The 15,013-nt window shown below is 56.7% G+C and overlaps 2 protein-coding genes across 4 annotated transcripts; one reads left to right on the forward strand and one right to left on the reverse strand.

The window, feature by feature from the left end:
• Positions 1-199: 199 nt before the first annotated feature.
• Positions 200-5,749, reverse strand: LOC108941633 (synembryn-A). 2 transcript variants are annotated; one of them, XM_029253901.1, is made up of 13 exons: positions 4,237-5,749; positions 4,069-4,116; positions 3,653-3,670; positions 3,452-3,544; positions 2,826-3,283; positions 2,599-2,734; positions 2,294-2,482; positions 2,086-2,180; positions 1,855-2,005; positions 1,534-1,629; positions 1,281-1,425; positions 873-1,146; positions 200-795 (listed from the first exon to the last, which is right to left on the reverse strand). In XM_029253901.1, exons 1-13 carry the CDS (start codon positions 4,324-4,326, stop codon positions 672-674), a joined length of 1,917 nt encoding a protein of 638 aa, XP_029109734.1. In that variant the 5' UTR covers positions 4,327-5,749; the 3' UTR covers positions 200-671. The 2 variants fall into 2 exon arrangements, with proteins under 2 accessions (XP_029109734.1, XP_029109733.1); XM_029253900.1 differs by having other exon boundaries at positions 1,534-2,005.
• A 184-nt stretch (positions 5,750-5,933) lies between these two features.
• scaf1 (SR-related CTD-associated factor 1) lies at positions 5,934-15,013 on the forward strand. Of its 2 annotated transcripts, none has more exons than XM_018764410.2 (10): positions 5,934-6,102; positions 7,054-7,125; positions 7,249-7,356; positions 7,616-7,695; positions 8,843-8,949; positions 9,063-12,689; positions 12,835-12,917; positions 13,018-13,341; positions 13,520-13,648; positions 13,739-15,013. In XM_018764410.2, the coding sequence occupies exons 2-10, from the start codon at positions 7,054-7,056 to the stop codon at positions 13,898-13,900; spliced, it is 4,692 nt and encodes a 1,563-aa protein (XP_018619926.1). In that variant the 5' UTR covers positions 5,934-6,102; the 3' UTR covers positions 13,901-15,013. The 2 variants fall into 2 exon arrangements, with proteins under 2 accessions (XP_018619926.1, XP_018619927.1); XM_018764411.2 differs by having other exon boundaries at positions 7,054-7,107.

The following is a 15,013-nucleotide window of genomic DNA, read 5'->3' on the forward strand; positions in this document are numbered from 1 at the left end:
ACGGTGAGCCAGGACACCTGGCGCGTGTGCCTGCGCGTTACTTAGTCCAGTTACTTGGCAGCAGTGTTTATAGACACAGTGTCAATAAGAAAGCACAATAAATAGGCGTGCCCAGAGATACAGCGGGGGGTTGGTGTTTCCCTGCGGCTCTTTCGCCCCACACGTCAGACCAAATGCACTAAAACCCAACGCAAGCACAATATGGAATGGAGCTAATTACAAGAAATAGAAAAACTCTAAGTTGTATGTTATTTACCTTAAAGTGCAGACAAAAACAGAGCCGGAGGTATTACACCGGGGTGGAGGCTTCAGTGGTGTACACGTGGAAGCCACAGATCGTCCAGCACTCGTCCGCAAGGCAGGGCTCACTGGTGACGGTGTGTGTCGGTGTGTTACTGGTGGCAGTGTGTCAGGGACCGCTGTGTTCGCAGAGCACATGGCAGTGGTAACGACACTATGACTTGACCCAAAAGTAGAGCTGAGAAACACGTTTTATTCTGCTGAGCGTGAAAACAGTGACGAGACGTGCGAAGGTGACCGCACACCCGTGTCCTGCGTCTCAGTGACTCTTGACCATTTTTCCTCTGGTCACAGTGCGACACTGACCTCGCTACTTTTCTACTTTGCCGCCACTACCCTGCCGTATCTCGTAACAGGAGTGCTCCTGGCGCTCAGTCGTCGTCGCTCTCTTCCTCGCTTGCGCTTTCTTCTGCCGGGGAGCGGTTCCTCTGGGCGCCTCGCAGCGGCGCCAGTCTGCCTTCGGCAGTCACCCCCACGGGCTGGATAATCTCGTCCCTGAGGGAGACGCAGATGCGCGCAGTGAGACGCGCCGAGATGCTCCGAGACTCGCCGAGCCGGAGAAGCTTGCCTACCTGGAGAGGCGGTCGAACAAGGCGACGAGCCTGCGGGCCTCCGCCTCCTTCTCCTCGTCCGTCATGCCCTCCATGGGGTCCGGCTGCTCCTCCTCCACACGGCCCGTCACCAGATTGACCCGTGCCTTCACCCGCCGGTATTCCTCCGTGTCCGAATCCGAGTCGCTGGAGTAGCGCCCCTCAGTGGCACCCACGTTGCCCCCACCCAGCAGCCCCCGGGCCGCCAGCAGGCCAGCCGCATTGCCGTAGCCCGTGTATTTGACGAACCTGCGCACTGAGACGACGACACACAGCAGCACTGACCCCGCCAGCAGGGGGCGGAGTGGCTACCAAAGAGGGGAGGTGGTTCTCAAGTGGTGCTGCGCGTGTGTGTGTGCGTTTGAGAGAGAGAAAGATAGGTATCCTTACCGTTTTCCTTGCACAGCACAAAGAGCAGCTCGGCAGCACAGTGCTTCACATCAGTGTCCACGTGCGTCATGAGCCGGGCGAGGCGGCCCCTCCGCGTAGCCTCCTGTTCCGGCCGGCAGGACACATCTCGCAGTGGAGGCAGGATCTGGAGGGCAAGGGGCATCGCCACGGAAACGTGAGTGAGGACACCAGGGTGCTGACACCGTAGGCAGCAAACAGGCACCAGAGAGACAGGCAGCGGGGGGGGGGGGACCTGTTGCCGTAGGTAATGGCGAATCTCTCTGTGCACCCTGCAGCTCTCGGTCAGCAGGTTGAGGACCGGCGTCAGCTTCTGCTTGAGCTTCAGACCCTGTAACATCCAGTAAAAGGACACTTCCTCACTCCTGATGACAAGAGACAATTCTGACTGACCCCAAACACAGTATGGATTCTTCTCGATGTTCACTGTGCTGTACTGTACTTTACCGTACTGTATGGACCGGAGCAGGAGCAGCGTGCTTGGCTCGAGCCATATACTAGAGGGCACCGGGGCACCTTGTCCTGCGAATAACTGTTTTCGCCCCGCCAGCCTTACCCTGTCCAGTCGTCTGTCCATGAAGAGCAGCAGGGCGTGGACGCAGTCCATGTTGAGTCCCTCCCACCAGTGCGAGCTGTGGACGAGGTGCCCGGACAGCAGCACGTCAAGGCACCGCAGCGGCAGCACCGACAGCACGTTCACCGTGTGCCTGGGGGGGGCGAAAGTGAGACCCCCGTCAAGGGAGCGCTTGCCGCCGCCTCTGCCCCCGCCGCCCTGCCCAGGACTCACCCCTGAAGCTCCTCGGTCCTCTCCTCTCCGTCACATGGCAGCAGCAGGCAGTGGCGTAGCACCGCCGCCAGGTGGCGGTAGAGAGCAGCATCTTCCTGTGGCTCGGAAGAGAGCGGCTCGTTTCGCTCGACACACAAACAAACCCGCAAGATGCTCAGCAGCAGCGAGAAATAATGATGTGGGAGACGTGCCTCCATGCTGCTCTCACCTCGTCTGGCTCCTGTCTGCGGGCGCCGAGAGTGACGTTGAAGAGCACCTTCAGGACCTCCATGGCGTGCGCCGACACATCCTTAGAGACAGGGGGCGCTGTGTGGTCAGTGAGCACCTCATGGCCCTCAGGGCAGCGCAGCGACAGGCATTGCTCCAGAGTGGCTGTCAGCAAGGACACACCCCTCTCCTGTGTCAGGCCACACCCACAGCGGTTATTACAGAGATGAACGGAGGAGGGATCGCGGCGAGGAACACGAACGCCAGCGGTGACAGCGATGACCTCACGAGTCCTTCAACAGTCACCTGCTTCAGCTGCTCTCTCAGTTCAGGCCGGAGGGCCGTGAGCAGGAAAAGGAGGCGCAGCTCATAGAACCGTCCACTTGGGGGCGCCGGTGCACCGAGGCCCTCTTTGAGCCTCCTCGAGAGCGCGGTGAGCAGCCTGAGACAGAGGGAGGGAGGAAAGAAGGAGAACGGCGGGTCACTGGAGCGCCACCAAGTGTTACGTGCAGTAAGTGGCTCTGCTCACGAACCTTAGCGCACTCGCTCTCTCTTGCGCCCTCTGGCTGCTGTAGATGACATTGCACAGGGCCTTCAGCGCTTCCTTCCTGCACGCGTCGCCATCGTCGTCCTCTTCCTCCGCCTCTCCTTCGCCCAGCGCTCGGCCTCTCGCCACCTCCGCACCGCCGTCGGCCCGCTCTGTGCCGCTCCCGCTGCACAGCTCCTCAGATCGAGCCATCTGGGAGGGGCTTGAGGTGTCAGAACCGGCAGGCGGGCCGCCGCGTCCCGGCTCGTCCGCGTCTTCGTCGTGGGACGGAGGGGGTGAGGACAGGCCCCCCAGGCGGGCCAACGTGAGCAGCGCCGTGTCGGAGGCCAGCGGGGTGAGGGCGTGGCGCTCGCGGGACAGGATGCGCAGCGTGCAGAGGCAGACCCGCAGCGCCCCCGGCTGCAGCTGCATCCCGACAAAGTGGACGAGGGCGGCTGCCAGCCTCTGGAGAAGGAGCGCAGACAGGAGGCGCGGCACTCAGTGGACCGACGGGTGACACGGGACAGGAGAGCAGACCCACCGGCAGCTGACATCCGCGTCGGCTCCGTTCCGCTCGCGGCCACCTGGGGGCGCTGCGTGAGCACAAGGTGACAGGGAGGGAGGCGCAGCTACCTGTCTGAGGACCCGGTCGTCGTCTTCGCCGTCGCTCGAGTCCAGGTCCGAGTCGGAGGTGGGGATGCGCTCTCTCACTTTGGTGCGTCTGAACTGCAAAAGAGAGCAGAGGAGCACTGAGCTCTGTTGTGTGTGTGCGTGCACAGGTGAGACACAGAGAGATGGAGCGCCAGGGTTGCGGTGCTGACCGTCCAGCATTACCTCTTCCAGCTCCCGTTGCTGTTCCGGTTCATGTGTCCAACGGTGGCAGCAGGGGGCGGGGCAGAGGGCGGAGACAATGTCAACGAGTGGTGTGTGCGCGTGCGTGGTGCAACATATCTACACCTGTCCGGCGAGAGCAAGAGGGGATCAGGGAGCTTTGAGCGAAGTGGGTCACTAATCCTGGAAGGACCGGGCCGCCGGGGGGGTCGTGTCGCGGCGCAGGTGTCCCTCCCGGCATGCACTGCTCATTCGTGAGGACGATCTCTCCCTACACACGACACTCCACATTCAGGCCGCATCATCTGTCCTCCTGTGCTGTCCTCCCAGGTCTACTGTGACGTTACAGCCGTGCACGTGTGTCAGGTGTGTGGAAACGATGCCAACCTGTGTGGGACACGCGTGCGAAGGAGCCTCACCTTCCTGCGCTCACGCTCCTCGGCGTCGAAGAAGAAGCACTCGGCGTGCTGCGTGGACGGAGAAGGACACACAGGCACATTCAGTCCACAGTGCGGGCACGAGACACACAAGATGTGTGTGTGTCTGTGTGTGTGTACACAGCGCGGTGGTGAGCTTGGAAGCCACACCTGCGTGTTGAAGTCCCGTAGCTGCTTCTGCACGGCGTCCTGATCGCCGCGCTTCACACACTGGATCACGCGCTCAAGGTCGAGGACCATGGCTCAGCTGCGCTCGGCAAGAGACACGGCATGAGGACACAGCCCAGGCAGGAATTCTCAGCGCACACACACACTCACACTCACTCGCGGTGCAGTTGGAGCGCTTCGGCAACAAGCGGCACTGAAGGAACGAGACGAGGACGAGGTGCCTGGGGCGCGAACCCAACGCCCGCCTGCGTCACAGGAGCTTGCGGTGTCAGTGCCGCCTGTGGCTGACCCTTCGCAGAAACACACTCTTGGTGTTCTCACTCATCCGTTTTCTCCGAAAGCTGCTTACGCTGATTTACCTGTTCACGCAGCAGTCGAGCGCGGGCACCTCGATCAAGGGTTCGAACGTGGGAGCGCTAACCACTGCGCCACCTGCTGTCCTGCAGCGTTGCTCAGCTGCGCTCAGTAGAACACCCTTCGCTCACAGCGAACACTCGTGTGCGTAAACTGTGATCGAAGAGCCGCCCGCCGTTGTCCCGGTACCTCGTCTGCGGTCCCTCTCCCTCCACTGATTCCGTGTCTTCTGTGCCCCCGCCGCATCTCTCGCTCAGAGTGCGTGTGTGTGCGTATCGGCTCATCTCCTCATCCTAATCCCGTGCCTTCCATAATCCAATCCCCTGCCCATCTCGGCATGACTCTCACACGGCCGTGACCTTCCCTCTCCCCACGTCCACGGTCCATAACAGGAGAGACACTGATGCCGATGGACGTCAAACCCCAACATCGATGGACGTCTGACATGCAGCGGTGGGTCCGTCGTTCGTCCTGCTGGACACGTGACCTCAGTTCTGATCGCAGGGCTTATTCAAATGGGACCGGGAGCCACGTTCGCTTCCGAGCGGACGTCGTTCGCCCGCCTGCCTCCCCGTCCCACCTGGCGGAGGCGCTGCTGATGGTCTGTGGAGGGAGGGGCCTCTTCTGCAACGCTGGGGGGGCGATGTCGTGCGCCCTGCTGTCTGTCGGGTTCGCGTTGAGTTGAGGCCACAGCGTGCGCAAGAACCTCGGTGGGCCTACAGTGCGTGCGCCGCGGCGTAGCCCTCTCCGCGCTTCGCCCTTGACCGGCGACAGGGTTTCGGCACCGTCGGAGAGCTCGGTCGGCGAAGGCCCTTTCGCTCACGCTCGGGTAGAGCGCCCCCTTCAGGCTGCACGGCAGAGACGCGCTGAGGACAGATGAAAGTTGAGTGCGTGCCTTTTATTGAAACGGAGCGGCACAAGGGAACAGCGGAAAGGGGAGCAGGAACACGCACGCACGCGGACAACGCAGATTCAGGGATACAAACGCAAACTGTCACTCGTAATTCGGTGTCATGTGTCTTGTATCAGCCGTTTTTGGTTTCTTCCACTGCTCTTCATGTAATTTCACTTGAATAAAAACAGTGTGTGAAAGAGCTGCCAACCGCGTGCCTCATCTGTACAGCCGAGCGCTGTGGAACCACTACCGATGTCTGAAAACACCAATGTCCAGAGTTCCTTGCGCGGAGAAATTAAAACTCCGCGGTGTCTGAAGGGAAATATAGTCCAACATACGCGACGGGCCCTTTATTCTGTTCGTTTTAATCGCACGAAAACTACATTTCCCGCCAACGCATAGGCGCTACTTTGTATTCACTGCAGAAAGCGTAATGGCGGCAGCGGCCGGGATGGGCCTCTTATTGTGTCATTGGGGGAAATCGTGTTTTCAGTTTTAAATGAGCATTTTTAGATGAGACTGATCCGTTTTTAAAGAGCACCGAAGAAACCAAAAGAGGTTGAATTTCGAACCTGTTGCAACTTTTATAAGAAGACACAGTAAGTACTTAAAAATTGGTGCATGTCATGATTATCATGATGATAAGTTAGTTAGCTACACTGCAGTACAGTCGCGAGTCGGTCGCTTGAAGCTGCAGCAGAGTGTGTAGTGCGTGTGTGTTAGGCAGCATTAACGGCGCAGAGTCAGTGGGACATAATGATAATAATACATTCACAAATAGTTCTTCTAAAACTGTAGAGCGGAGAAAATTATATTATATAGGCTCATATAATTAATGAGTGTTCCGTTTTAGTTTTAGTTTGCGTTTCGGATGGAGGTTGTAGGTTCTCTACACTAGACAGTATGTATGATCAGGTCCAGCAGCTACTTGTCTTGCACATGATTGATGATCATGATGATCATGAATGATTCTCATTCTGTGCGCCTCCTCAGTCTCAGATACTACTACTAGTTATCCCATAACTCAACTGACCCACGATGGTGAAAACAAAAACAAAAGTGCGGAGAGTTAATCATGATCATGGAGACTGACAGGCTGCTGGTTATCCCATAACTGACCCACAGCGGTCGATAACTGACCCACTCACTGGTCAAGAGTGCACAGAGAGTTCATCAAAATCATGGAGACTGATATAGGCTACTAGTTGTTCGATAAGTGATCCATAAGTGAATGTAAACAAACTAGTTCGCTCATCGTGATTATCCCACGGCGACACATGATCCGACTTTATTTTTCATCCCTTTTACACAGTGGTTGAATGAAACTAGCTGACCTGCGGTCGCACCTTTGCTTTGAACAATAAGCTTGTTAGGTAGATGGAAATAATTAGATACGTGAGTTGTTGATTCATGCACGTGTTTAATAAAAAATTACTCTTTGATGATGATGATGACGATGACGGTTATCGTATTCTGCGTAGGCTGCTTTAGTTCCTGGAAGCTGCTTGCTGGTTCAAGTGGCATAGTTGACTCTTTGACTCTTGCGCTAGATGGAAGAAGATGAAGATTACGACCTTCTCGGAGTCGACCGCTCTGAAACAAAGGTGGGCCCGCTCGGCGCAGTGAGTGAACCCGCGAAACGCAGCTCCGCTCTTCTCGCGTTCCGGCGACCCGCGTGAGCCTGCGGCGAAAAGCTTTTCTCGACTGTCGTGTCCGTCGGTGACGTGAGGCTTTGTCCGTTTCAGCGAGAGAAGGGTTCCGAGGAAAGGCTCGAGAAGAAGGAGGACAGGAGGACAGGGCTGAGGTGTTGTCAGCGTGACACTGAAACCTTTGGTGTCCACCCCGGGGACCTGGTAAGGCTAGTGGAGCCCACCTTGTCCTTCGTAGCACGGCCTCTGTGCTGTGCTCCCTGTGACTTCACTTGACTTCATTTGATGCCTTCTGCATCGCTCTTCGGTCGGCTGATGGCAGGGATTGTCACCGCTGACGGTTTTCCTCACTGGATAATTGTGTTTCTTTGACAGCACAACACTTTCGGTTGTCTGGCGTTATCTTTATGGTCGTCTACTCCGTACCTCTGTGCTTGAATCCTGCACTCTTGGTCTCCCCCAGGGTGTGCCCATTCCTGTGGCATCAGACCTGCTTTCAGCTCCGCTCCCTGTCCACCCTTTTCCTCATCACGCAGAAGACAGGTAAGGGGTGTGGAGGTCATACATGGAAGGAGAGCAGTGAGGCCTCCTTGTTGATGTTTGGACTAGTGAAAGGACCATGTAAATGTGATCTGGCTCAAGTAGACTTGTTTGTTATTTAGTTTTTTTTTTTTTTTTCTTTCACTTCAGTGACATTTGTATGTATGTTGTAGTTTACAGCATTGGGATAAATAGCTCAGCGATTGTACAAGAACAGGTAGCGATGGAATGATACGAGTTTCGGAAATATTCGGTTCAGTTTACGGAGGGGTCTGGTCACGTAGTGACACATGCTGCAGTTATTGTATCCTCAACCTATAAACAAAGGTTAATGCGGTGAAAACTTTTTAACATAATCAAACTTCTCAAGAGAGTAGCATGACTGATTTATTCATGTCCGATTATAGCACAGGTCAAGTGCTTCCAAAGGGTTGTTTCAGTTGGTTGGTCTTTGAGAGATCTTTTAAGATCCGGAGACTGAGCTCATGATTGATTTGGTGAAGGGGAGCACATTATACAGGATGTACAGTATATTTTACTGGGGGTATATATCATACTGGGAGCAGATGAAGTGAGAAACAGCAAATCTTATCCGTGCCTTAGAGGAGAGAGGAGGCAGTCTGGGCAGAATGGAGGCTTCGTGGAAGATGGTAAGGACCTTTAGGAGCCTTCTGAATGGACTGGAGAGAAAGCATGACACGTACAAGGTGTCTGATCAATGAGGAGTTACCTAGGTGTGGCCATATGAAAAGAAGACGGGCATGTCTGAGAGGCAGAAGGACATGTGCTCTGGCAGTTGAACACCCCACACTGCAAACTGGACTGCAAGAAAGAAGTGACATGAGGGTCTGGGTTTTGTCTGCATGGAGGTGGTCAGAGAAGCCATGTGAGGATATCGGTGAACTTGCAGTGAATGTACGTGGAAAATAGAATAGGTCCAAACACTGGTTCTTGCAGCACTCTTGCAGAAGGTTTTCTGAACTGGTGACAGATTTCTTTTGTGAGACCCAAAGTTGTCCCAGAGGTTGATTTGAGTGGCTCTTTGTCTTTACCTACTTGTCCATGAATTGACCACTAATGAATGATCAAGATGACATCTTTTTGCTGTAATATGACAGTACAACTCCTTGCTTCCCCCATCTCCCAATAGTGTTGTTCTAGATGTGGAGCTCACGGCGGAGGTTCGAGTGGAGGATGGGTCGATGCTGGCTCTGTTCCCCTCTGTCATTCCTGGTCTTCTTCGAACAGGGAAGCCAGGTAGCATACCTGTAGCACGCTAACTTATCCCACTGTCTTGGGTTAGTGTGTGTTCTGACTCACAGCTGAGGTGACTTGAACCGCAGTTCAACTTGATTCTTGTTTGTTTCCAGGCTTCTTTTGTGATCAGCTGCCCTCCATGTTAAACTGGACTCGCTCCGCGTGGACAAAAAGTTCGAGGGGATATATGCTGAAGAGCGTCTCGTGTCCTGTCTCTCACTCCTTCTGCTCCCGAGACGTTATCATGAGTCCTGTGCTGGATGGGAGAACTACTGCTGACATTGCTGCTCCTCCCAGTGCAATGCAGACAGTCAAAAGCCCCCTGCCTTCATCTCCATCCACATCTCCCTCTTCCCCTTCATCTGCTCCCTCATCTCCTTCATCCTCACCTTCATCTTCCAACTCTTCTCCTGGCGGAGCGGCTGTCAGTTACCATGACAACAGGAGCTGTGCCGAGGGCGGTGCAGTTACCAGTGCGACGGGTGACGTAGTGTCATCCACCTCCATTTCCATGCCACCTCCCTCTCACGCACTTCCTTCTTCTTCCAATCCCTCCATCCATGTGTCATCCGCCTTGCCCCGCCCCGCCCCGGGACGGTCCAGCATTGAGATATACGACCCGTTCCACCCCACTGAAGGAGAGGGGGAGAGAGAAGGCAGGGCCACTGATGAGGAAAATGAAGTAGACGAGGAGGATGGTGACAAATATGATCCATTTGACCCCACGGGGTCCCCGGTCTCAGAGAGAGGGAGGGAGCGGGGGATGGGAGCCCAGAGTGATAGAATGTCTTCTGAAGTAGCTGGTTCCAAGTCTAGGAAGTCCATATTCCCAGCAGAGATGCACGTGGAAGGAGCAGCACCACGGAAGAAGAGGGACAGGGGTCCCTCAGCCTCCTCCCCATCAGCCAAACTGCAAGAGGAGAGAGAGCAGGCCCGGGGGGGTGATGGGAAGGGGGCAAGAGAACGAGGAAGAGAGAGAAAGCACAATGAATCGGACAACTCAGAAATCGAAGAGGGCGAGATCGTAGCCGTGGGTGACCGCGAGAGGGACAGGAGGCGGGACAGCGCAGGGGAACGGGTGCTTGTCCCCGGTAGTCCCTTCCTACACTCGTGCCCCAAACCGGAGAGGATCCTTCGTGTTCTGGACGGCGAGGACTTTGTGTCTGTAAGAGCAGAAGGCGACTGGGCAGTGGGAAGGGAGAGGGATGGCGTTGGGGACTTGAGGAGAAAACTGGTGAACCGCCGAAAGGAAAGATACAGGTCGTGTTGCTCATCGTCCCTGTCCCCGCCGCCCCCCCTTCCTCCACCGCCAGCCGTCCCAGCTGCTGCAGAAAAGGAGCGAAGCAGGAAGTCAGGGAAAAGTTCCAAGGAGCGGGAGAAACGCAAGCGGAAGCAGGAGAGGGACGGCAAGAAGGAGGACAAGGGAACGGTAAAGGACAGGGGAAGCCGGGAGAGGAAAGAGAGGGTCTCGGAGCGGGAGGTCAGGAGGGGAGCCGAGGAGAAACGGAGGGAGGACGACAGAGGCAGGAGCAGCAGGAGCAACAGCAGCAAGAGGAGAAGGAAGAACAGCTCAAAGCGCTCCTCGCACTCCCGCTCACGGCTCTCCTCCCACCGGCAAAAGCATCGGCAGCACTCTTCGTCCAGCCCCTCCGAGGACAGACGCAGGGACTGGATCCGGGATAGAGAGCGCAACCGGGACAGACGGGAGAAAAGGGAAAGGGGACGCGAGCGAGACTGCAGCAGGAAGGGTAAGCAGAAGAAGGAGAGGAGAGACAGACCTGAGAAGTCCAGCAGCAAAGATGGAAGGGGGGGCAGCCGGAAAAAGGCGAAGGAGGGCCAGGAGCGAAGAGACGGGGACAGAGAGAGGGACAGGCGGCGGCAGGACGGCCGACCTGTCGTGCCTCCATCTATCCAGGACCTCAACGGCTCTGACTTGTTTGCTATCAAGCGCACCATCACCGTGACGACGACTGCTACAGCACCGGAGTCATCGCTGCCGCCGCCCCCCCAGCCCCTACAGGAGAGCCCACGGCATGCGTCCGACAAGCCTCGCAAGAAGAAGAAGAAGAGGAAAAGACGAGCAGAGGAGCAGCAGCAGAACGAGGACGAGGAGCCCCTGAGCAGGTCTCGCGACTCCTCCATCACGCCACTGAGGTACGACGGCTTTGACTCAGACCAGTTCTCTGAGAAGCTGGGTGTGGAGGTGCTGTCTCTGGACGGGGAGGCTCTTGACTCCGACTATCCCTCCCTGGAGGACACTCCCCCTCCTCTGCCGCCGCCATCCCCGTGTCCGAGTCCCAAGCCCAAGTCAAAGTCCAGAACCGGAAGACATGTCAAGAAGAAGTTGAGAACGAGTAAAAAGTCCAGCCTTTCTGAGCCATCCGTCAGACCAAAGTCTCCGTCTTCTCCCTCAGTCACCCCCGTGTCTCCAGCAGCCCTCGTCCCCCACCTGCCCGCCAAGCGGCAACGCAAGGCAGGGAAAGAGCGAGACAAAGGGGCCAAGAAGGAAGGTGGGCGCTCTGGAAAGTCCAAGAAGCTGAGCCGTGGTGCTCGTAAAGCCAAGCTCCAGTCCAAGGTGTCGGTTCTGGTACGCGACGGGGTGAGCAGCACCACGGGAGGGAGCGGATCCGGGAAGCGGGGCATCATTGTCGGGGCCAGTAAGGACCTCCCCGCTCAAAGTGGCACCGCCGGTGGAGCGGTTGTCGGGGGCTCCATCGCGGTGGTCTTCCGTAGAGACAACGAGAGTAGATCGCCTTTCCTCAAGCCCTGCGCCGAACCCGTGTCCATGTCCGGCAGAAGCAAGGACTTCAGCTCCAAATCTCGGAAAGGCGGAGTCCTTTCGGCCTTGGCCCCACCTTCCTCCTCATCGTCCTCTTCTTCCTGCTCCTCCCACCTTTCAGCCGTTGAGCCCAAGAAGGCCAAACCCAGCTCGACTACCTCCGCCTCCTCGTCCTCCGCCTCGTCTCCTTCCTCTGCGTCCACGACCAAGCAGAAGCGCAAGCAGGCCAAGAGGGACTACAGAGAGGCAGTAGGCGGTGCCCACGAAGACGCCGGGGCGGACGACCGCTGTGGAATAGGGGGGAGTCCCTGGGGCGTCGCCGCATTGGACACACAGTCCAGCAGCAGCACGTCCAGCACCAAGCCTTCCAGCCCGCTTCCCCGGCCACTCGCTCCACCACCATGTCCCTCTTCGTCGTCCTCGGCCGGTCAGGCCCCGCCCTCTTCACCGCCCCCGCACACTCCTCCGCTCCCCCTGCCAGCTTCTCGCGACACCAGGGAGTCCAGCCCGGACTCCCAAACGGTCGACAGCAGCTGCAAGACCCCCGAGGCTCCCTTTCCATCTGAGGACAGCACCGCTCCTGTGCAAGTTGTACCGTCAGCATTGCCTCCCAGCATTTCCTCCAGCCCACCGGCACTACAGACCTCGCTGGGCGCCGCCGCCACCGCCACCGCGGGCTCCTTATCGGCCCCGGAGCTCAAGCTCGTCCCTGATGAGCCGAAGGCCCCGGCATCTCCGCCCTGCTCCTCCTCCGCCACTTCATCGGCCAGCTCCACGGTCGCCTCGCTCGCTCTTTCCCTCCCTACTTCATCTGCAGACCAGTCCTCATCCGCATCCTCTTCCGTGTCCTCATCCTCGACCAACAAGCCCCCGGCCCCGCCCCCGCCACCACCAACTGCCCCGCCCCTCCCGTGGAGTTTGCAGACGGGAGTGGACTGTACTGCTGGTGGAGTTCTTGCCCGTAAGTAACTCACTTTTCTTTCGCACCCTGTCCTTCGTCAGTAACCCCTCGCAGAGCTCCTGACTCTCCAGTTGCGGTTCATTTGCATACTGCTTGTTAATGATCAGGGAGGTCATCGTCTGCCTCTTGTGCTCTTTCCTCGCAGTGACGGCTCTGCTCTTCAAAATGGAAGAGGCCAACTTGGCAAGTCGTGCCAAAGCCCAGGAGTTCATCCAAGCTACGAGCCAGGTAAGAAATGACGCCCCTGCCCTGCGACAGCGATGGCACACCGCTGAATGATGTGGACGTTGGGTGAAGCCTCTCTCTCTTTTCTTACGCCTTTTCTTAGATTCTCTCACAGGCAAACCAGAGCCAGTCGCAGCTCCTGCCGCCCGCTTCTGCCCCTTCTTCTTCGTCTTCATCCTCATCCCAGACTCTTCCTCTACCATCTGTGGCCCCAGCTCCGGCCCCCACTCCTGGCCAGTTTATCCTTCATGGCTCCCTCCCGTTGGTCGGCTGCACCAAGACTCCACCTTCTCACATGCATCCTGGCCTGTCAGGGGGCGGAGGGTGCGCGCAGACTCCTCCTGTGCCCGTACACAGTGCGTCGTCTGGACCCACAGCTGTATCCGGGGACCCTGCATGGGATGGTGAAGGAAAAGACCCCGACAAGGTGAGCGCCGGCACCTTGTTCCTTGCGTCCCATTCCAGTGCGGAGCAGAATGGGGTGGAACAGACTCCCAATGTAGCGTTTCCTAAAGCAGTTCCTGTGCAGCCGTGCCGAAAACACACAGACGCTCCCCGTGCAGTGCGGTGCTGAGCCAAGTGTGGTGTGCTCTCCTGTCCCCCAGTACCTAAAGAAGCTACACACCCAGGAGAGGGCTGTCGAGGAGGTGAAACTGGCCATCAAGCCCTACTACCAGCGCAAGGACATCACCAAGGATGAGTACAAGGACATCCTGAGGAAGGCCGTGCACAAGGTACGAGTCGAGCTGCCCGTGTGCCTCGGGGGCTGCAGGCTTTTGGAGCTGCGTTGACCTGTCTCCCACGTGCCTTCTCTCCCCCCTCAGATCTGCCACAGTCGCACGGGAGAGATCAACCCGGTGAAGGTGAGCAACCTGGTCAAGCTCTACGTGCAGAGATACAAGTACTTCCGGAAGCACGGGCGGAAGATGGACGAGGAGGAGCGGGAGGGGGACAGAGAGCCGGCCGCGCTGCATTCTTCCTCGTGATGCCGTCCAGAAATGCCCCGCCCGCTCTCCCGGCTTTCACGAGCTGTGCTTGTTCCCACCGCGTTGGGCTGGAAGACGTCGAACTGCGCGCTCCTCGTCCTACGCCTTTTCGTCCCCGAAGCCCCGGCCTTGTTCACGCCAACGAAACATACGCACTTGCGCTGTTTGATTTCCTTTCGCTTGTCTTGCTGTACAGATGCATCAACAGAAACACAATTAATGTAACTGTGAATTACACCGGGAATACAGAAACACGCTGACATTGTACATACTGTAAGTACACTACACACACATTGACACACATACACCCCACACATCACATACATGCGCGCACACACACACACACACACACTTTGTCAGTTGTGTACAGGTTTTATTGTCGGTTGGGTGTTGATTCATATAAATATAGGGATTTCACATACGTGTTCTTGCCTCATGTCTTTATTGAGTGTCACTGTTTGCCCAGAGAACAGTGATGACTGAGCATCCAGGAGCGGAGATGGGAGATGAGCAGTCAGTGACCGGAGAAGTCTTTTCAGTCGAGCAACTGTCAATAGCAGTAGGTTCGGCGCCCACATGCAGTACCGGCGCTGAACTGTGGGGGTCACTGCAGTGCACTTTACTCGGGACCCGCCGGAGACACCCAAGCGACGGGCGGAGCAGCAGCTCGAGACCAACGTGTGTGTCCGTTGGAACCCATCCTGTAGCGCCTAGTTTTTGGACGTTTGTTTCACTTTCCATTGCATTTACACTGGTAAATCCAGCATTCTTCTGAGGAAAAAAATGCACATTGGTTTAAAGACCTTTCAGCCATTTGTACAGATTAAATGGTTTATTTGCTTCTTCTGGTTTTCTTCATCGTTTACGCTGATTATGATCATTCTAGTCTTCAGAAGTACCGGTGAAATGAATTTCTGGTGTTTGTGAATATATAAGGTATACTGTGGTAGGGGAAACTACTAGGTTCCAGTCGACAGGGCCAAGGAAGGAGGCAGGCAACCATTCATTATGAACATGTATTGAAACAAGGGTTCAATCAGCGCGATACTATGCTGTCAGTCCAAGGATTTGTAACCCACACACACGCACCTTGTCTGAAACCGCTTGTCCCGA

This window comes from Scleropages formosus, chromosome 8 (assembly GCF_900964775.1).
Source record: "Scleropages formosus chromosome 8, fSclFor1.1, whole genome shotgun sequence".
Classification (NCBI taxonomy): domain Eukaryota; kingdom Metazoa; phylum Chordata; class Actinopteri; order Osteoglossiformes; family Osteoglossidae; genus Scleropages; species Scleropages formosus.